General features: G+C 40.7%; 2 protein-coding genes across 2 annotated transcripts; one reads left to right on the forward strand and one right to left on the reverse strand.

Annotated features, from left to right (window-relative positions):
- Positions 1–3,134: 3,134 nt before the first annotated feature.
- On the forward strand, positions 3,135–8,646 carry TMEM50B (transmembrane protein 50B). The gene is made up of 6 exons (XM_008941255.1): positions 3,135–3,310; positions 3,730–3,842; positions 4,913–4,980; positions 5,648–5,740; positions 5,947–6,004; positions 8,317–8,646. The coding sequence occupies exons 1-6, from the start codon at positions 3,212–3,214 to the stop codon at positions 8,360–8,362; spliced, it is 477 nt and encodes a 158-aa protein (XP_008939503.1). The 5' UTR covers positions 3,135–3,211; the 3' UTR covers positions 8,363–8,646.
- Positions 8,647–11,935: 3,289 nt separating this feature from the next.
- IFNGR2 (interferon gamma receptor 2 (interferon gamma transducer 1)) lies at positions 11,936–20,224 on the reverse strand (the record flags this gene model as incomplete). The annotated part of the gene is made up of 6 exons (XM_008941256.1): positions 11,936–12,109; positions 14,625–14,779; positions 15,854–16,007; positions 17,381–17,529; positions 19,464–19,639; positions 20,098–20,224. Coding segments are annotated over 6 exons (935 nt in total), but the record flags the coding sequence as incomplete, so codon positions are not given.
- Between the last annotated feature and the right edge of the window lie 1,510 nt (positions 20,225–21,734).

Raw genomic sequence — 21,734 nt, forward strand, 5'->3', positions numbered from 1 at the left:
GTTCTTGAAACACCTCCATGAAAGACTCCTTGGGAGAATTCTGAATGGCATCAGTTAAGGTTTAGGTCATCTGAGAAAAAGGGCAGCTGCATCAGCACCTCTGTTTCCTTTTACTGCCCATTGTATTCTTGCGTGCCTGCTCTAGCATGAAGCTTTGTTTTTGTGGCATCAAAGCTAGTTTCTAGCATCAGACATGTAGAAATAACTCTAGAGACTTCTTGTCCATGTTCTATTGCAAATACTCTGCACACCGTTTCTCCATGTTTGTCATCTTACTCCAGTGAAGTGGGAGAACTGTGTTGTCACTTACTAGTCTTTGCTGTAGGAAGACCTCCAGCAGCTAGCATTTATTTCACCAATTTTCTCTCCTGAGCAGAAAGATAAGGTTAAAGCAAAGCATAGGTTTGTGAGACCATTTCAATCACCAAAAATACAAATTCTGATAAAATAATAGGCTTTGGCAGAAAGTTGCCCTGTGTCTTAGAAGGTATTAAAAAAAAATTGATTTTTTCTAGCCTGTGTAGCCTCACTTGTTTGTCAGTAATGCAGCTGTGAAAACTCCGTTTGATATCCAGTACAGCTGAGCAGCGAGAGGGGTTTTGTCTCGGGTTTCTGAAGCGAGCCAGCCGCTTCAGGTTTGTGCCCTAAGGTTTAAAAACTGCTTAATAAGACAGGGTTTTGTGCAATGTATGCTGTCTGTAATGTGCATCATTACTGGATTTTCAAAGTCAGAAGGGTTTTGCTAGGATAAATGCTAGTCAGCTTTTGGATTGGATTTGGCTTAATTATATTAGCTGACAAAACTTTATCTTCACTTTAAATCGTAGAACGGAATGTTTTTTTTTTTCTTTTCAGCCTTTTGAACTAAAGCAATTTTGTAGAAGTAAGGTTTATTTCATTAAGCCATCCAGGAATTTAACAGGGTATTTTGGAAGTATCACTGGAAGGCACCTCTGGAGGATATCCAGTCCAACCCACCTGCCCAAGCAGGGCCACCTGGAGCTGGCTGCACAGCTCCGTGTCCAGACAGCTTCTGAATGTCTCCAAGAGTGGAGGCTCCACAACCGCTCTGGGCAACCTGTGCCAGGGCTCAGTCACTCTCACAGTAAAAGTGCTTCCTGATGCTCAGATGGAACCTCCTGTGTTTCACTTTGTGCCCATTGCCTTTGGTCCTGTCACTGGGCAGCACAGAGAAGAGCCTGGCTCTGTCCTCTTTGCATTTTCCATCCAGGTATCTATGTACATCAGTAAGAGTCCCCTGAATCTTCTCTTCTCCAGGCTGAACAGTCCCAGCTCTCTCAGCATTTCCTCATTGGAGAGATGCTCCTGTGCCTTCACCATCTTCATGGCCCTTCACTGGGCTCTCTCCAGTATGCCCATGTCTCTCTTGTACTGGGTAGCCCAGAGCTGGACACAGCGCTCTCTAATCATAGAACGCTTTGGGTTGGAAGGGACCTCTAAAGGTCATCTCGTCCATCCCCCCTGCAGTAACCAGGGGCATCCCCAACTAGGAACCAATACATGAAGGTTGCCATCATGTATTGGTTCGTGGGGTTGTTCCTAGGTGCGAGATTGGGGACTTCTTGCTGGACTTCATGAGGTTCCTGCCAGCACATTGCTCCAGCCTGTCAAGTTCCCTCTTGATGGCATCCAGGTAGAGTGTGAGACATTTCTGTTGTTGCTGACATACCTGGAATAATTTTTTCCAGTGGCCTTTCTTGACCTGCTTTCTGTATTGCAGTAGAACTTTATGCTTGGTTTGAAGGAGATGATTTTATTTAGATATCTTAATGCTATTTAAATGGCCCATAATGGGGAAATAATTCCAAGGGAAAATAGAGCTTTGAAGAAATACGACCTCAGTCATTCTGAAAATGACTGAAAGTGCGTTTAGAGGCAAAGTTACAACTTTGGTAGATTTGACAAAACCACCATTGTGTTCACTGGGGAGGAGAAGTAGGGCAGCTATGTTTGTCTTTTAACTCCTGCCTGTGGCCAGCTGCTCTGCAGAGTGAGAACCAGGTAGGCTGTAGTGGAGAGAGCAGTGGGAGCCATGAGCTGCATTCCAGTGTGGCTGAGGAAGGAACTGGGAAGGGAAGGGAGGGACTATTGCAGGTTGAGGAAGAGATGTGTTCAGGGTTTGAGGAGGAGCAAACTAAGTACAGGTGAAGCCATTTTAAGAGTGGAAAAGAAAGGCTGTGGGAGCAGTTGTAAATCTGTAATACAACAGTGCAGCAATTTTGTTGTAGAAGGAGTAAGGATCTGAAAATTGCTAGGTAAAAGTGTAATCTAGGAAAATAACCATGTAGTTGAGCCCAAATACTGTACGAAAGTGAATTAATTTTGGAATTGAGTGATATATTTCAGTGCTTTCAGGTGGCATCATAACTATGGATGGATTTCTGGAACTAGGTTCAGGAGGACAGGTTTTTTTCATCTTATTTGTAGGAGTTTGCCTGTGTTTGTAGAGTAGGCAAACTATTTCACTTCTTACTGTAGACTTCTAATTGCCATTATCAACCAGAAAAAAGTTCCACATCTGTCTTTTCCGTAACATAAACGTAAAGGATGTTTGTCTGTTGCTAGCCTTTAACAAGTATATGGAAATTATTTATGGCAGATTGTGCAAATACAGAAGTTTGTAATACTGAAACAAAATAGAATGGCATTAAGGGTGGTTGTGAGCCACTGCTAAATAAGAAAATGGTAAATATTCTAACTTATGGCATTCAAACTATATAAGCTAATCTTACAATGGGAACTATGCAGAGAGAGCACGATGGTTTGAAGGTGAAACTTAGACTGAAGTACTTGTTTTTTTCCTTCTTTTTGGCTTGCTTTTATTTTTGCTTCATACATTTGAACAAACCATATATTCTATTTCATTTCTGTTTCAGATATGATTTTTATATGATGTGTAAGATTTTGTCTTGTGTGACAATTTTGTTTTGTAATTCTGTTTGTAAGGTAGTTTTTTTTTTTAAATATAGCTCAATATAGAATCTATAGAGTATATGTAATACTTAATTTTATATTAAAAAAAAACCCAACATTGTAAAGTTTTCTCACAAGAGTTGTCAAACAGCTCAAGATTTTGCTGCTTCGTATTAAACGCGTTTTTGGCTGTGTTTCAGGTATTTAGGACACGGTTGTTAATGGAAAAATTCATGTCTACGTACCAAATCAGCAGGGCAGTCTAACCTCTGAGGACATGGCAGGGTTCCTGGACAACTTCCGGTGGCCAGAATGTGAGTGCATCGACTGGAGTGAAAGAAGAAACACCATCGCTTCCATAGTTGCAGGTGTATTGGTAAGTTTTGGAAGGATGGGAGTTGTAACTGTGTTGACAGATTTGGAAGTAGGACAAGTTAAATTTTTTTGTTTCAAATTCAGTGAAGTGTAATTGTTACAGTTTTTTTTATGAGTCACGTTTTCTTATGCATTTTTTTCTGATAATGATGTACCAGTTCTGCTATTTTTTTTCTTTAAAAAAAGATTGAAATTCCTCATGGATTTTTTTCATAATTAGATATGTTAGAACACCTACATTATAGCTTGTATCTCACATGTGGTTAGAGTCTGACTTGAAGCTAATAACTGTCTAGAATAGTTAGTACTTGTTAAAAGACAATTAAACCAGTGGTATGTGTGAACATTTGCTGTGTTTTGTCTGTCTGTCTGTCTCTATACCCTTCCAGCCTCATAGTACTGGTCTGGTTTTATTTCTAGTTTTTCACAGGTTGGTGGATAATGATAGATGCTGCCGTAGTTTACCCCAAGCCAGAACAAATGAACCATGCATTCCATACCTGTGGGGTGTTTTCAACATTAGCTTTTTTCATGTAAGTGTATATAAAAGGAGTTCTTGCAAAATAAGCATGTGTTAAACACGTTTTTTACTAGACAGTATGGTATATGATAAAACTTTGAATCACTTGGATATAAATTACTTATGAGTCATCTTGTTATGCTTTTTTTTCGTGGCAATGTGAAGGCCTTTTGTCCTTGACCTTTGTTTCTGATCACAGTCTGTTTATCCATTGTTCTATCTATCTCCCCAATCTGTTTAGGGTAAATTGCTTTTACTGGAAGTGCTTTGCAACACTTGAACTGAAAATAAGAAAGCAAACCTTCCTTTATGCAAGTAGCTTTCTGTAATAAGTATTTAGATTCCTAGATCAAAATCGATGCACTGCTGCCCAGTTGCTTTCCTTAGTATAAACCGTTTGACTGCCTTTTCCCCAGCTTTTTAATAATTGACCCAAAACTTCCTCAAATGGGAGAGGTAACAATATTATAACTATTCTTATAAAGGTGTGAATGGGACAAGCTTGAAGGAGAAGTATTAGCTTTTCTTGAATTGTACAATGTTGGCGAGAAAAAAGGATTAATCTGGATATACAAGACTTCCTTAACACTTGGTATCTGAAAGTTCCTGTTGCTCTTTTTCTGCAGGAGCGTAACTCCTTTTAAGAAAATGTATCGTTCCCCCCTTAAAGGATGTCTCTCAATTGGACACTTATAGTATTAATTGTGAAGGATAGCAAGTTGTATCATAATCAGGAGAGCACCATGTTACTGGCTGTTCTTGTTCCTGTGAAGTGACTTCAGATATTTTTAAAAACTTAATCTGCCAGAAACAGACCAGGAATATTTCAGTCACGAAAAAAAGCCATTTCTGTGTTCTTACGGGTCTGTTAATGTAAAAATTTAAGTAAAACTTAAGAACAAATACGAGGTTTTCTTGAAATCCAGTTGGAATCCTTCCTTTAAGGGATGCATAATATGTGACTGTATAGAATGCCAAGTAATTTTCCCAGAATTTGTCACATCTTAAGAAAGGTAACTTTTTACTTATAAGTTTAAATCGATTTTCTAATAATCTGAAGTCTAAATGCTTTGTTGTTCCTAGGATAAATGCTGTATCAAATGCACAGGTGAGAGGGGACAGCTACAGTGACGGATGTTTAGGAAGAACAGGTAAACAGACTCTAAAGATCATGTGGAGTTGAAAGGCTGATTATTTAGGTGCTGGTTTTTTTCTAAGCTGCGGTTAAATAGAATTCAGAAGTTAAGCACTAAAACAGAACTTCTCTACAGTTAGTTTCTTTATAAAATTAACGCTTGGAGATAAATACTGTCATTGTTAAAAAAGTGATCTTGAATACCTAAACTTTCCCCTGCAAATCCTGTATAGCTGCTGGGAGAAGTAAATTTCTGCCTTGTGGTAGGCTATGGAGCCAACATTCCTTAAGAATGTCTTATTTTAGAATGTATTGCAAACATTTGGTTTCCTCTCTATGCCACCTACTGTGTGGTGTCTGTGGACATGCTGTCCTCTCTGCTTTCATTTATAATTCCCTTACCATTTCCAATGTGGATCCCCACATCTGTTTTCATGTGATTTGTAGAATGCCTCACCAGAAATCTGGTAGGATTTTACTGATTTTTGAATGAGCCTATGATGCTTTTTGTGTGTGTGTCATTCATGAATCAGCTTGAGAGAATCTTTGCATAGAAATATTTTTCCTTCCCCATGAGTGAGCAGAGTGATTATTTTCAATGGTGTCATCTTCCTTTTTCGGGATCATCTGTCACTATGGGTAGTAGTCTGTGTGATTCTCAGAAATCTTAATATTTCTTGCAGGTGCTCGTGTCTGGCTCTTCATTGGCTTTATGCTGATGTTTGGTTCACTTATTGCTTCAATGTGGATTCTTTTTGGAGCCTACGTTACGCAGAGTAAGTTTGCTTATTTTCACACATAGAAAAATATTTCTGCTGTCAGCTAAAAGGCAGAAAATCCAGAAGAATGGAAGTGTCTGGTCTGATCTTGTCAGAGCCATACTGTCTAGTTTTGTAGTCAGAGAATGATACTATGAATAGTCTTTTAAAAACACCTTCCAGTACAAAAGAACTTAATATTTCATTTGTTACTTACTTTGCAGACACTAATGTGTACCCTGGATTAGCAGTGTTTTTCCAAAATGCGTTGATATTTTTCAGGTAAGTTATCTGGGCAAATTTCCCCCTTTCTGAAGGAGTATCTGGCTTACCTGCTTCCATGGACATTGATACTCCTGGAAAACAAGTTCAGAAAGCTGGAGGCTGACTGCAGGCTTGGACCCTCCACAGTGTGGAGTTTGCTGCTCTCAGTGCAGGACCCTCTGCATTTCAATTTGTTGGCCACCCTGACTTTTACCTGAGGGTGGTGTGTAAGCCAAAGGGACCTCTTGGGTTACTGAGTAAACTGATGCTGTGCAGAAACCTGATGTGATATTATTCAATGCATAAGCTGATCTTATTTCTTAATTATTTCTTAAAAACAATCTTTTGGGGTTTTTTTTACTCACTTTTTTTCTGCTCCCTTTGCCCCAGTGCTTGGCAGCGATATTTTATTTGCTCCTTCTCAGCCCATGAGAGGCTCTTCGTTCCCTTCATGCTCCTGTTAGTCCAGCTCTTTCTAATGTCACTGAGTTTACATGTGTAGAATGTGGATGACCAAGGATATAGACAGTATGTGGGTGAGATATTGTCAGTGTCTTTGGATAATTGCAATAACACTCTCATCTCTGTAGTACAAATACCCTGGTTTATATCCTGACAGCACACTAGGTGGGAAATCCTATTATGCTTTTCCTGACTATTTCATACCAATGGCTGTTATCTGATAATTGATACACCTAGATTTCTGTCTGATGGATGAACTTTCAGCTGTGAAGAGTAACTCTCTGTATCTGTAGTAATTCTTTTTATAGGTGTGCATTTTGCAATCCACGAACTTCATTAGTTAATAAAAGACAGTGAAGGCATTAAATAGTGTAAGTTCCAAGGTCGGTCACTGAAAAAGTTCACATAACCTCCTCTTTTGCAAGCTCTTACACACTTAAATTACAATGCTAATAATTTTCCTTCTAGTACTGTATCAAATACTTTGCAGTGACCTCAATTGACTGTTTCCACAGTGCTTCCCTTTGGACAATCAGTTATGTTCTTGCAGAAAATAACAGTTCCTATGTCTCTTCTGCAATTTTGCACATGATTAAAATGGGATACTGATGGAGGCAGACTTTGAGAGTAATTTCACCATCCTGAAACCTTTAGTCTTACTTCAGTAGTTTATTAAACTTATTTTTGAAGCTGCTTTTTGTTTCTGAAGGTGTCTTTCCTTAGGTTCAGTGATATTCTGTATGTAGATACATTTTAGGTGTATTTGTGGGTTTTATCATCTAAAATATGCTTTCTAGGTATGAACTATGAGACAAATTATGACCTTTTTATTTATTTATTAAAAGAAGTCTTTTATTCTTCATCCTACCATGCAATTTAGGCAGTAACACTTGATAAATCCATCCACTGCAGTAGACTCCTTTCCTTAGTCCAAACCTGGGTCCATCAGTGACGCCTTTCTCAGTGTTCTTATCCAAAACGCTTGTTTTGATTGCATCAGGTTCTCTTCCATTGGTGTTGTTCCATGATGTCTGTATTCCCTGAACCATGTGTCTCCTTCAGGACTTGTGCTTCAGACCTGGTTGTTACTCCACCAGTTTTTTTACTTTGTTTAATAAGCTGTATTAGTAGTTCTCTAGTTAATTGCCCAGGTGTCTAGCTTGTTTTACTTAACAGGGCTTGTTATTCTCATTCTCAGTGTCAACATTTCTCATTTCCCTCCCTCTTCATTCTCTTATGACTTAGTGTGACTGTGCCCTTCGTTACCACCTGTTTGTTTACTATAAGAAAAAAAAATAAAGCATAAGGAAGAATAAGGAAATGTGCTTGGTTTTGTTCCATGAACATTTTTTTTAATCCATGGCAATATGTAATTGCATCTAACCTTATGAAAGGAATCTTGGAAATCAAATTGTGAGTTGGATCTCACCCACCACATGATCAATATTCTTTCTGATGTGCTCATAAAAATGTAATTGCTTAAATTCTCTCATAGCATTTTGTGTTATGTTCAGCTGATTGCCAGATGCCAGGATGAGACTTGCTGCTCTGTAACTCTGTGGACTGGTCCTAGAGTCTCTTAAATACTAGAATTCTTCTTCAGAAGGGCAGCTGCTTTTACTGTGAGACTGGGTGGGTTTTTTTTGAGCAGTTGCCTCAGCAGGATCTCATGATTTTAGCAATATTGAGTAAATGAAATACAAGTATGAAAGCCAGATACTGATGAATAAAAGTTAAGGTTACTGGAGGCATGTTGATTTGCAGTGTAGATAGTATAAGATTATAAGGATACCATTAAAATTACCTTTTCCACGTTATGTATCATCTGATTTATTTTTTAATTTTGTTTTTCTCCCTCCCCCCTTTAGTACTCTGATCTACAAGTTTGGAAGAACAGAAGAGTTATGGGGATGAGAGATCACGTCTAGCGTTGTCTGTTCCATGGCTGTTATGTCGTACTGCGTATGTAGACACATCCACACTTGTTCCTGGTTTGCTTTCTAGATTGTACAAACGGAGACAAATTCCAGTGTCTGTCACACGCTCCCTCTTCTCACAGGAGAGATCTGTGAATATGTACATAGGACTGTATAGATCTTAAAATCGGAATGTCAGGCTTGCTTTCTGAAATCTTCAGGCTTATTTCCTGAAACACATGGGTTTCCATCAACACCTAAGAACTGATCTTCCAAACCTTCATGTCATGTATCAGAAACTCCAGTGGAACTATTAGTGAAGGGGGAGGATGAAGCCCATGCCCTGTAAGGGGGTTATTACTTTTATGTGTAGGTGACCTAGAGCTGATCCTGCAAGGGCTGCCTGTGTAACCTGAAGTAGTCAGTGCATGGAAATGACCCAGCTAAGCCTGTATTTAAGGAGGGTAAGTTCTCTTGTATGCTGAGATGAGAGCTGATTTTAAGAATTTTATATAACTGTTCAGAAAACTATAAAGTAGTTATTTTTTTGTAAAAGGTTCCAGATTTTTAAACAAAGCCCTATATTAAGCAGGTTCTGCATGGCAAATCAAACTACTGTTCTGATTGCTGCAGCACAAATGACATTTGGTAGTGTCACAGTCCTTAGACTTTAATTCCGTGCTGGTCAGTGTAATAGATACCAATTAATATTTAATGTATTTACTGATATTAGAACAAGAAACACCCCATCGAATTGCTGCTAGTCATACTTAAGGAATACAAAAAATACGTGAGAGTCAGACTGGCGTCTTTAAAATGATATTAGTGCAATTTTATTCAGGGGAAGATTTTGAAGGAATAGGTATCTGGCTACCTATTACCTTTTCTGTTTAAAAGGTGAGCATTTCAAGTGGGAATATAGCAGATGTATTTATTGCTCACAATCTTACCAGGAAATAATTACCTTTTTTACGATGCCCATTTGCCCCTCTTAAAATGTATTTCTTTCCTGCATTTCATGGGCACTTTATGGGAATACTTCTGTTATAAAATCCAGTTTCTTCTAGCTGGGGTATACAGAAAGGGAGAACACTGGTGTTTTATAGCTTTGGACTGATCTTGTATGTTCGTCTTGCTGTTGGTGACTTCCTTACGAGTTCTGTGTGGTTTTAAGAGCTTTTAGACACCAGGTAGATTCAAATGCTTTAACAACTTCCCATGTATGAGGGCTGCTGGCCAAATGGTATTTGACTGCAGAATGTCACTTCTGTGCATGGTTACTGTGTACTGTTAGTCATCTTAATTGCTCCCTTGTGGGAATTGCTCCAGTGGACAGAATATGAAGCAAATACTGCAGCTGAAATTGTGCTACTGGCTAGACTAACTTCATCCCTATTTCACCATCCTGCAGCGAGTTTTGCGACATTTTGACTGGTGTTAACCATACCTTTGTACATAAGTCATCTCTTCAGTTGTAATTTCAGAAAACTGCAATAAACTTTATCTTACATTCTCAAAATAGCGAACCTCACAAGGTACTTGTACTGTAGTATGCAGTAGCTCAAGGAGTGCTGACCTTTAAGCTTGGAGCAGCTAATAAGTAAAACCCAGGCATTTGTTTTCAGTTCTGTCAGCTTCTTGCTTAGACACTTGGGAATGTTGGCTGTTTTACCAAGTGAGAAACAAGTTTGGCTTGTAACTTATCCCCTTCACTGCATCTTGCACTTGACCCTTCAACAGCACAAGCAGTGTTTGATTCTGGGAGAACTCTTACAGCGTGCTTTAACACAAGTTCTCAGTTCAAAAGCAGTTTTGTAAAGAACAGGACAAGAGCTTCTGTCTGAGGTTATTTCCAGTTACTTGCATTTTCTATCCAAAGTTTGTTTTCTCCCAAGTGTTTCTTGACCATCCCCTCCTGGTTTTAGAGAACTGGAATGGTCACGCTCTCTACAGAGCTTTGAGCATCTTGTCTTTTCTGGTAGCCTAACAACTTCAAAAAGGTGTAGTGCAGGATTCATTCAGAATATCCTGAGGTCCACTTTGACACTACAAGTAGTTCCAGCACAGGCCAACCTGGATAGGTATGGCTCATTTTAGGTAATGCCTTGGCCTGCTACAGTTGGCAGTTGTGAGGATAACCCTTGAGGTACTCCTAACGAAAGGGGTTTTTTAATTTTGGCTTATTTATCTAACTCTAAAATTGTTTAAGTAACAACTCTCTCTACCAGAAGTCTAGCGCAGGGCTTATTCAGGAAGTTGTATGTTGTGAAACATTTGCTGGAGATGTTTTAGCTGCCTGCTTAATGTCCTCTGGTATGCATGTAGGCTCTTCCTTCTGTGAGCCTGTGGTTCTTTGTTTACAGCACAGTATATAAAAACAACACAGATGAACTTCAAAGCAGGTCTTGTGCAGCTTGCAGCTGACTCGAAAACTCTTACCAGACTTCAGGTAACTGTTGTCTTGGCATGTTGCCTAATCACAAGTGAGGAGATGATTAGTTCTACAAGGAAACAACCTCATGCAGCCTTTAGAAAAAAGCTACTGTTTTCCATGCAAGTCCTGCATATTCCTGGAAGAGGTGGAAGAGTGTTGCCTCAGATAACCCACAGCTCTGACCGTCACCAGGTTCATTAACACACAAGTAACCTGAACTTATTTATTTGCCAATAAACAAGCATATTTCTTCAAGTTTTTTAAACCACTTGTATCAAACCCAGGGAAGAAGTCAAATAAAACCAATCTTTTTAGTACAGAAGTGGTTCATTTGTGCTTTATTAGCCACCTTCCAGACCCCACAAGATTGTGATGTGAGGATTAACTTGTAGTCTTCTGCTCCAAGGGGCTCCAAAAGTTGACCCTTGGTCAACTTTTCAGTTGTAGGGCTAATCTGATAACGAAAAGAGATTTTAGTGTCTGGTTATTTACTGATACACATTGCATAAATTCCAAGCAAAATTGGTTTAAAGTTTGGTTTCCTGTGATGAACAACTGTCTCACTGCAAGAGCAGAAGATTAATGCTTCTTGTGAATGTGTTGGGAGGCAGATAGGAGGAGGCCTTTCTTGGAGCAGTTCTTTGCATAGGTTCATGTTGAGGAGTGTAAAGTAAAATGAACTTTTTAGACTGCCATTTTTATCTGCAGGGAAGAAGCTGCCACAGACAAGTGCACGTACTTAACAGTGACTCAGAAGAGTGTACTGGCATGGATAGGATACATGTTCAGTGCTAACACAGGCTTCACAAGGCAACACAGAAGCCAACATGAAAGTCATTCACAGTGCAATTACTCGCTCACAGAAAAATTCCAGGAGAATTAGTACACCCTACCATAAAGTGCCATTCTTTCTCAATGATATGAACACAACCACGTGCCTGCCTTTAAGGCAGTTTAGTGTTGGTCCCCCTCAGGCCTGTCCCTTGGGCAGCAGAGGGTGGCTGCAGTGGCGCTCGGGACCGTCAGTGGCCACGTTCTGTGCAGAGCTCGCTGCCCGTGGTGCCGGTGGCCACGCGGCTGCGCTGGTGGCCAGTGGCCTCCCCCGGGGCTCAGTCCAGGCGCTCTCGCGGCCGCCCCTTAAGTCACTTCGCTGTCACCGGCGGCGCTGCGGGAGTGAGCCTGGCCATCCAGGCTGCTGCCACACGCCTGGCTCTCTTCTCCACAAAATACAACAGAACAGGAATCGTGGGGATCGTCGGTGGCGTGATTGTCCAACACCTCTAAAATGGGCATGCTAGGGTCCTTCAAATACTGGAAACAAACAGAAACAACAGTTTAGCTAGCTATGCACAGAACAGATGTAGAGATGGAGCAGCTAGCACCACCTAGAGGCAAGTTGTTTCCATCTGGAATTCACAATGAGAGCTGCTAAACATATCCTAGTCTGGATTTCTTTGAAACTACACTGAACAAGGAGAGAGCTAAGAAAACCTTACTTCTGTAGGAAAAAAATGTAATCACTGAAACATCCAGTTAAGTGAGTTAAAGCAGCTTGCATTTCATTTTTTCTTTTTTAAAAATAAATTCTGGCTAATATTGTTTTTATCTCAGTTCGAGCAAATTCCTAGTATTTAAGAATAAATGACAGAAGCACTTCTGTGTGACACTGCTGGGGACATAGCCTCCAACTGCAGGCATCTACCAACTGACAGCTTGTCTTAAGCAATGATGGAGCAAAAGTGATCAAAGATTCTGGCTTGTTCAGTGTCAGGCAAGTTAGATCTGCATCTTCTACTGTTACAAGAAAACTCCAGTGGCATTCTTCTCCTGTAGTTACTTTTGCTTTGACTTCCCCTCTGCTCTCCTTTCCTCCAAAATTAAGTTATCAGCTTTACAATGAATGTATAATCAAAGGAGGGTTAGGGAAAAAAAAAAGTAGGCCAGAGAAAATTCTTTCTGTTCCTCCTGCCACCGCCCTATACTCTACTTATTACTAGGCTGGTCTTGTGTTTCACAGGGAACTGGAGTCTCCTACTACTTCATGTATTGAACAACAACAAAAATTAAAATCTGCCACTGAACACTTTTTCCCCTTGATAAAAAAAAACACCACACAAAAAATGTCTGGAATGCAGACATCTGCACATTGTTGAAAGACTGTCCCAGCTTCTAGTTTTACTCAAAAGCTTGTTCTGTGCTGTAGGAGATGTCATAACCTGGCTGAGATGGGGCCACAGCTCAAGTCACATCTGTTGTGGGACAAAAATCAACCTTGTTTTCAGGTTCAATTAAGGCACCACTCCCTCTGTAATTATAACAAGGTTAATGAGCAACAGGATTATTTTTTCAGGTGCATTAAATGTTTCATATGGAAACCTCAAATACATCCACTTTAGCAAATTCGAGACGTAAATGAACATCAGTTTAGCTCTGCTATGTGCAGGCATTTCTGCAGTAGAACTGCTCCCTGTAACTCAGATGCTGAAAGCTGAGATGCTTCTGTAAAAGAAGGAAGCATGTGATTTTTCTGAAAATCTAAAAATACATATGAAACTGCTTTAAAAAAAAAAAAAACAACTAAAAATGTGTACTCATGGACTTGTTTTAAGAGGAGAAGCCTCAGGCTGTTTGAGCCGTTTCAGAAATAAATATTTTAGTAATTCGGAACGTTTACTGATTATCCTTCATTTCTTATCAGTATGCACAAAACCAGGGTCACTATTGCTCAAGTATCTATTTTTGTTGCCTATTTTTCAGATGAATAGTTACTCCAGAATACATGATGATAGACTCCATTCTTGCAAGTCCTTTGCATGAAATGCTGCACTATTTTAGTATACTGTACAAGGATCTTTTTTTATTTTTCCTTTGTGAAATACACTGTGCTTGACATGAGATACAGCTGTGTCCACTGAGCCTCCAGGAAATGGCAGCTGAGGCAGCACAGAGAGAAAACTATGTATTCGGGGCTCTGCATAAAGTCTGGCTTCACTCACCCATAACTCCATAAAAATCTGGAAGACCAGCTCCACAATCACAGAACTACCATAATACAATGGACGGCTCTGACACACAGAGATATACAAAGAAATACACCTCAAACAGCTGCAAACAAATACAAGCTTTTAAAAATATGGAATGTATGCTGAACAAGAACTTCTAAATTGGTAACTTTGCTTGAAAGACTGCTTCCTGTTTAAATACTAGAAAGAGGAAGATGAGTGGGATTGAAAACAGTATCATTTAGTACAGGAATGATGCAGGAGAAAAGTACAGGAGGTACAAGGGGAAAAGACAGTCCCGGGATGACTTTTTCATCTGAGAATTGCTAAAACTACAGGAAAAAAAACCCAAGAACATCCCTCTAAGTAGTCCTTAGCCTTCAAGTCAGTTCTTGCTCTTAAAATGATCAGTGTTCCCCTTTCCACATTTGATTTTGAATCCGAGACTTAGGTCCCAAGCACACATGCTGCAGCACACAAGGACTTTTGGTTTCAGGTAAGCAGCTGTTTCAGGCCTGATGACTTCAGATAAGCAAAGAATGGGGTGGACAAGGAACAGAAAAATCTTACTCAAGTTTCACAGCAGAACTGATTATAGCAGCATTTGTATCTTAGTGCAAACAAAGAATAATGCAGTTGAGTAACAAGAGGAGTGAAGTAGGAGTTCATGTATGAGAAAAGTAACAGCTTACACTAAGTCAGCAATTACTTATATCAATTTCTGTTAGGCAACAAGTAGCTTCGTTCGTACTCACTCCAGGATTGTCACTGTCTTTTACAGAAGGAAGGGAGAGGGGAAAGAAGAATGAAGTATCTATGCATACCTCTTCAAAGTGTGATGGGATTTCTAAAGGTGGCTGAGTCCAGTATTTTATTTTTTTGTGGTGTCTCCACAGAATAAACAAACCAACTGTTATGAGATTTATAATCAGCAACACCGACACAAATATTAGTGTAATATATCCAGCTCTGGTTTGCTCTGAAAAAGGAAAAAAAAAAAACAACCCACCCAGGTACATATGGTAGAGTAATATTTATACATCATCAATGTAAAACTATATACAGCAGGCTGAAATTTATGATACTTGCTAATCAAAGTATTAATCTGCAAGGCTAAGATCACAACCCCACTATAAACACTATAAATTGTTTTTGTGATTCCACATGGAAGTCAGCAGCTCCCATGAGCTTCTGCTCCTTAATCAGGCAGCCCAAGGCAAGCTTCTGCTCCACACGCCAGCAGGCCAATGCAGAGCTGGAGGAATCACTGCTGGTGGGCAGAGGGCAGGCAGGGTAGGCAGCCTGTCCTTCCACCCTCAAGGTGTCAGCAAGGGCCATTAAAGCCAGGAGCTTCTCCTTCAGAACATGCACCCCCCACTTCAGCAAAGGGAGCATCAGAGACTCCAACACTGCAGCTCAGCGGCTTGTGATCAAGTTCTTGGGCAATGCTCCCCGGGAGGTCAGCTCCTCTGGGGCTTCAGAAACTGCACAAGCTGCTTTCAACTTCCATTGTGCTCACAGCATGCTAAAGGGTGGTTGTGCCTGTGTGCTGGTGGCCACGTGGAGAAACTCAAGGGAGGGACACACTCCATTATCTCGTACATGCCCACTCCTCCCCTCACCCTCCCTCTTATCTCATGCAAAAACGTGGAGCTTGAAATATCAGAGGAAGAGCAGGTCAAAGAGAGGGACATCCCAGATCTGCAGGAAGCAGTGGCTGGGGGAGAGGATTTGCAAGAGTAACGCCATCTCCTTCATTGATGACTTCCTTTAAAGACCAAATATTTGTATTTTCTTTCTTTGTGTATTTCTAGAAAGTAATACCCCTAGCAGTACTTATGAAGGAAAAGGACAAGGGGAAAAGTACAACACAGCCCTTCAATTACTGACTGAAAAAAATCCTATTGTTTTGCCACTGATGACAATTGTGAACTACTCTCAGTGGTGCTCTCGTAGCACTCCTGACAAATCCAGCTATGTAAGGGACCAGTTACACAATCTAAGACTCATACAGAGAAACTGTACACAAAAACCAGAAAAATTCTATTTATACCACTGATGGTAGTTCTGTAACACTCTGGGGTGCTTTGCTGTCCAAGTAGCAGGAGATCTGGATATGTCACCAATTCTACTTGAATGCTAAAACAGTAAAGTGTCAATTCTTTTAGGTTTCCAATTTTGAAGAGTGTGTTGCTCGTCTTTGTCTCCTGTTTAAAAGACAAAACAAACAAAAGGTGTTATGGCAAAAAACAGACCTGTCCTCAGTAGAGCTCCCCTCCCCATATTTAAGTTTCTCGTTCAAAAAGCACAGAATTTTTCACAATTTAGCTTTCCAAAACAAGAGAAGCAGTGAAATATGTTTCAACTTTCCTACCTGAATGCATTTGAAATTTCATTATTTTTAAGTGAAATCAAGCTTGACCATTTAAGACCACCTCTAAAGGCAGGAACAGAAGAGGTGTGAAAACTGATGTGAGGTCTTGTTTGACCCAGAACATGCTACTGGTGGCTTTGACATGGCCTCTGTAACAGCTCAAGCAGCGAGTGCAAGGTAGGAGGGGAGAGGGTGAAACAAGCCATGGGAAGCGTCTCCACCATCAGAGGATGCTGACAGAAGTGTAGTGAAAAACTTCCACCACCTCAGCTCCTCCTGCAAAGAAGAAAGCAGTTCACAGGCAGTGCAAAACCTCCAATCTCCACACGGCCACCACCAGTCTTTTAGGAATTTTTAACCTGTAAGGGACTAAGACAAGGGCCTCGGTGAAGCCCACACAAGCAGATAAGAGTAACTTCTTGTCTGAATCTCAAACACCAAGGTATTTCATATGTCAGAAAAATACACATTGGTGCAAGAGAGGAAGGAAGTGGAGATGTTTCCGATTTAGCAACATCTCCGAAACAAAAGTTTTAAAAATAAATTACTTTTTTTCTGCTCCTGTCTTTTAAACATTTGACTTTATAATGATGTTCTTTTGAATCTTTTTTCTTTTTTTTTTAAATGTAACTTATTTCCTCCTCTGCAACACTGACCTGTCAAGAACACAATAATCAGGGCCCCAGACAGCAACATAACCACACAATGAGACCAGCACCTCTAAGCCTCAATGTGAACAGGGACAGCTCATGCCAGCTGGGTCCATCATCTTTCTAATAACTTTGCTTTTCTCTGTCCCACAAGCAGGCGACATCAGCCGAAAGCAGCCTGTTACTGAAGCTGCCAGCCAAACAAGCCTAGCACAGGAAAGGACAGGTATTTCAAACTGCCCAAACAAACTTTTGAATTTAAATGTTATTTTACAGCTATCTTTGACACTTGATGGATTCTCTCCCTTGATCTGCAATATGATTTGAGCTCGTTTTCACATGGAGGAAATAAAAGGTCATCCTGAAAGTTTCGAAATACATGCAATCCTTGGGCCAAGACCAAATCAGCTTTTTTCAAGACACCACATGGTGACCTTCACTGCTAGAGAAAAATACATGACATTAGTTCTCTTCCTCTCTTTCTGCTGTCTTACCAAGAGACACTGACTCATACCTCTTAGTCTCAAAAGCATTACAAAGTAAGTTAAATACTTACTTTTTTAGCAGTACTTGTTGTGTTCTCCCAGTAGGACACATGGTACTGAAAAAAGTCATCTGATTCAGATCCAGGAGGGGGTTCAACATTAATGAGAAGCGAGTCAGAGCTTTCAATCACACTATTTACTTTAGGGGGCCCTAGAGTAGCTGAAAATAAACACAGAAAGAGCAGTGAATCTCTAGGATACAGAACACCTCATCATACTGTCTTCAGCTTTCCTTAGATACTTTTAGCAAACATGCTTAAATAGTGACAGCTTTTTCTCAAGAACAGGAATACAATATTTTCTCATTTACTTAATGCATTTAAGATACCTACTTTCTTACAAATCTACAGAAAGACTTGAAAACATAAGCAAAATGAGGCAGTTTAAAAAAGTTCCCTGTTAACTTCACCTGTAAACTCAGTAAATATTCTCTAGAATGCATCTGAATTTATCTGCAGTTAATGGTGATACAATTTTATTTTTTTTGTTCTTCAGGTAGAGAACATGGGGAATATGCAGTAGGGTAAAAGCCACACCGTTTGGGTCAACAGGTTGGAAGAGAAATAACTACTCTCCCCTTTCTTGCCTTGATCTCTGCATCTGTCCTATAGGGTAAAGGTGATGACTTCCTCTTGTGAAGTACTTGGGAGGTCTAAATCATGAAAAGTTATATAAAGAACTGTCAGTCTTAATACAAGAGATTTCTGTGATGACAGGTCAGATATGGTCATTAGTAATTTATCCTTTGTATCTTGACTTCTTTTACCCGTTAAACTTATTGGCTTTTGTAAAGTACTCCAGGATGTCAAAACCCCACACTTCTGCAAATATTAGTTAACAGCTGCTTATATAATAAAGAGGGTTAACCATTAACAGGAAAAGTCAATCCTTGCATGCAATCATTGCTTTTTATACCTCAAAAAAATCCACCAGGACCTGCTCTGCACTGTTACTTTAGGGAAAATTGTCCCCCATGATCTTTATATTGGTAGAGAAAATTCTGTTTCTTTCTGATTTCTGTTGCTGTACAACTGCAAATGCCTTGCTGTGTGTCTTCACACACTCCAAAAGCTCCCCTCTCGTGTGGGACTGACCCAAACTTTAAAAGAAGAGAACAGCCTGACTGAGTACCCCACTGTTTTGGTGTCTAGGCAGCTATCTCAAGGGTGGTCACATAAGAATGATCACATAATATTCCTCTTGGTCCCCCAAGGAACAGACAAAACATCTCTTCCACACCAAGCCTCTCCTTTCTCTTGTATTCTCATTAGCCCACGGCTTTCCTAACCCCCAAAGGGTCCCACTCAAACAATCCTGCATCACGGTGTCTACAGAAACATCACCTGTAATCGCCAACTCAGGATTCAGTAGTAGCTCCTCATCCTCACACTCCTTACTACTAGACAAAATCTAAGACTTAAAACTGAAGTCTGCAGGGAAAATACCATACTCTTTCCAGTGTGGCTCACCCCTGCTCCTAACAAGGAGAAACTTGAACTAAGGAGTTAATAAATTCCTTTCTCTCCTTCATTATCGTTTTTAAACTCAACATTTACTTTCTTCTAATCCCAAAACAAATCTCAGCAAGGCAAAAAACAGACCTTATATAGAATAACAAAACGCTTGTTCACACATTGAATGTCCTTTAAAGTGTGTCTTGAACCTTCTACACTGTAGTCAGGACAGTTTATATTAGAAAAGGGATCTCTTCAACAGAGACAGGTAGTTTGTACTCAGACTACCACAAATCAACAGGGTGAGGTATGCATGCAGTAGTGCTAAGTGGGGCAATAAGAAAATGGAAAACTCTCTAACATAATACACGTTGTAGTTTTTATAAGGCTTAATGACCCAAGGAAACTCCTCTGTTTCTTGTTTGGTACCTGTAGAACGAGTGCACTGCTGACCCCACTACTGAGGGACTAGGTAGGATCGAATTCCTGGTGACACACCAAAGTCTCATCATCTTTGTTAACTGGACACCTACAGCTCTTTCAAGAATAGAGTCAAAAAAGCCCCAAATGGACAACACATGTTTTTTTCCAAAGAAACCTGCTGAGAGAGAGAGAGACTGCAATCAGAAATGGCACTTACTGTTTCTCTCTGCCACAAAGGGGTCCGTTTCCACCCAGTCAGACACCGCGTGCCCCAGCTCAGCCCTCACGCGCAGCACCACGGTCCAGCGGCGCTGCTTCAGTGCCCAGGGCAACGGGCACTCCACCCGGGCGATGCGGGTGCAGTTCAGCTCAGCCCACAGGTTAGAGCTCCCTCTGCGACACAGAACAAACCACACATGCAGCATCAGCAGAACGGCACAGCTACCTAAAACACAACCCCTCCCCACCCAGACCTTTGCTGTAACGATGTTATGAAGCTGCCACTTTCATGCCGGTTGAACCCCGTGGCCCTTTTGGCACCTGCATCTCCTCAGTAGCTGGGGGAAAATTGAAATCCGTGAGGGAGAATTCAGCAAGGCTAATGTTATACAGGAAATCATGCAGCAGCATTTCTGGGTGCTCTTCAGGTCTTCTTGACTCAGTTTAGTGGGAATATCACAGGCTAAGAAACAGTCCTCAGAAGTTGCTTTAAGATACACATAAAGGCATCTGTAAGAGACAACTCACCCTTTCCTTCACTTACTAATTTCTACCCTTTTTTTTTTTTTTATCAGTTGTGTTACTGGGTTAGAACAAAATCAGTTTGGTTGGGTTCAGATTTATTTACTTACGTTTTAAAATGGACTGTATATAACACCAAGCCTCTATCCACTTTAACAGGAGACCACCTCAGTGAACTGTGAAAGTTATAGGAATAAACCATCACATCCTCTGGTGCCGGCAAACGGGGAGAAGATTCTAAAATGAGAAGAGGAATAAAAATAACTATTAAAGCATTCAAGTATACAGTAACTAACTTTTGGTCTCCAAATTTCACCACCATATATTACGTTTCCACTGCTTTGCAGGCAAAACCATTCCTCCTCCTCATTCTGTTTCTAGGTGCAGTACATTTAAGCCCCTGCTATCCACAAAGCACTGAATTGCAACATACTCCTTTTACTTATTCTATACAGAACGTAGCTCTGAAACTACCAAGTCCAGCACAAAACAAACCCCACCCACCTTGCCCATCAAGCTATACATTAAGGGCCACTGCCACTTGTCACTATAAAAACCTCATCTATTTCAATTGTCTGCATCTCACATTTTACTGTCTTGAAAGACATTTTTCCTGACCATCTGTCTCCTGCAAACATCTTGAAGAACACTAAAGGCACTTCACTGAAACTGTCCAAGAAACAGGTTAAAAAACCCCACGTCTTCTTGCAGTTAAACATTCACAAACACATAGGGCACCGTTCTAATTGCAAGCCTGTAGTTCTGTCACTTTTAAAATGGATTTCACAATGTAGAAAAGGACAGAAACCTCTGTTAGACGTGTGCCTTCTGCTAGTGGTAATGTCCACCCAAATTTGGTCATGCTATAAACCCCTGGGAGTGAACAAAGACTGCAATCGCTCTGTAAGGGCTTGTCAGGAGGCGAGCAACACAGAATCAGAAAGCAGAGTGGAGTCTCTGGTAGAGGAGAAGAACCACTTCCCTGCTGGCTCCAGCAGCAGAGGAGGAAGCCATCTATTAGCAGTGGAGCACCGCCAAAGGTCAGGCACAGATATGGGGGCGGAGGGGTCGAGGAAACAAAGGAAGGGAGGGAGGGGGAGAGTATAGCCAAGCAAAAGGCAGAGAACCAACGGCTCAGGAAATGGGGGTGGGGGAAGTAAAGACAGACGTGAGAATCTAAGCGGGGTAGAAGCTGCAGGGAGACCAAAACGGCAGGCTAAAGAACCAAAAAAAACACTGAAAAGATGAGCAGATCAACAGCAAGGAATTGGGATAGACAAAAGAAAGAATAAGATTACCACAAGTAGACTGAGGTGAGGAAGTCAGGAAAATGCAGTTATCAAATGCCTTTAAAACCTGAAAAGCCTCAGACTTTTAACCTGTAGTCACTTGGGCGGGAAAGGCCCTCGGAAGGTCCCCAGTCGGAGCCCCTGCCCCGAGCAGGGCCAGCTCTGGCATCAGGCCCCACAGCTCAGGGCTGCGTCCAGGCAGCTCCCGGACGCTCCAAGGATGGAGCCTGCCCAGAGTTACTGGGCACTGCCTGTCCTAAAGAGGAGAAAAGTTTCCCTTTCACACTTGACTTCTATTTGTCCATGTAGTGATGATCCTCGTACACCCTCAAACACACCAGGTCAACAGGTCCTAAGCTCAAAGACAAACTTGACATGACATAATACCCAGCATGATAAGCTTTCCATTTTTTTGTTCTTAAAGCAACAGACTTCTACGATATGGTTTGTTTATTTTT

The sequence above is a fragment of the Merops nubicus genome, unplaced genomic scaffold (genome assembly GCF_000691845.1).
Source record: "Merops nubicus isolate BGI_N331 unplaced genomic scaffold, ASM69184v1 scaffold9765, whole genome shotgun sequence".
Lineage (NCBI taxonomy): Eukaryota > Metazoa > Chordata > Aves > Coraciiformes > Meropidae > Merops > Merops nubicus.

What these genes read in the sequence shown, in the direction of transcription:
- TMEM50B (XM_008941255.1), top strand. Translation starts at nt 3,212, where the DNA reads ATGGCAGGGTTCCTGGACAACTTCCGGTGGCCAGAATGTGAGTGCATC. An exon ending in TGGAGCCTACGTTACGCAGA is followed by an intron (nt 5,741 to 5,946) that starts GTAAGTTTGCTT and finishes CTTACTTTGCAG; the next exon opens with ACACTAATGTGTACCCTGGA. An exon ending in AATGCGTTGATATTTTTCAG is followed by an intron (nt 6,005 to 8,316) that starts GTAAGTTATCTG and finishes TCCCCCCTTTAG; the next exon opens with TACTCTGATCTACAAGTTTG.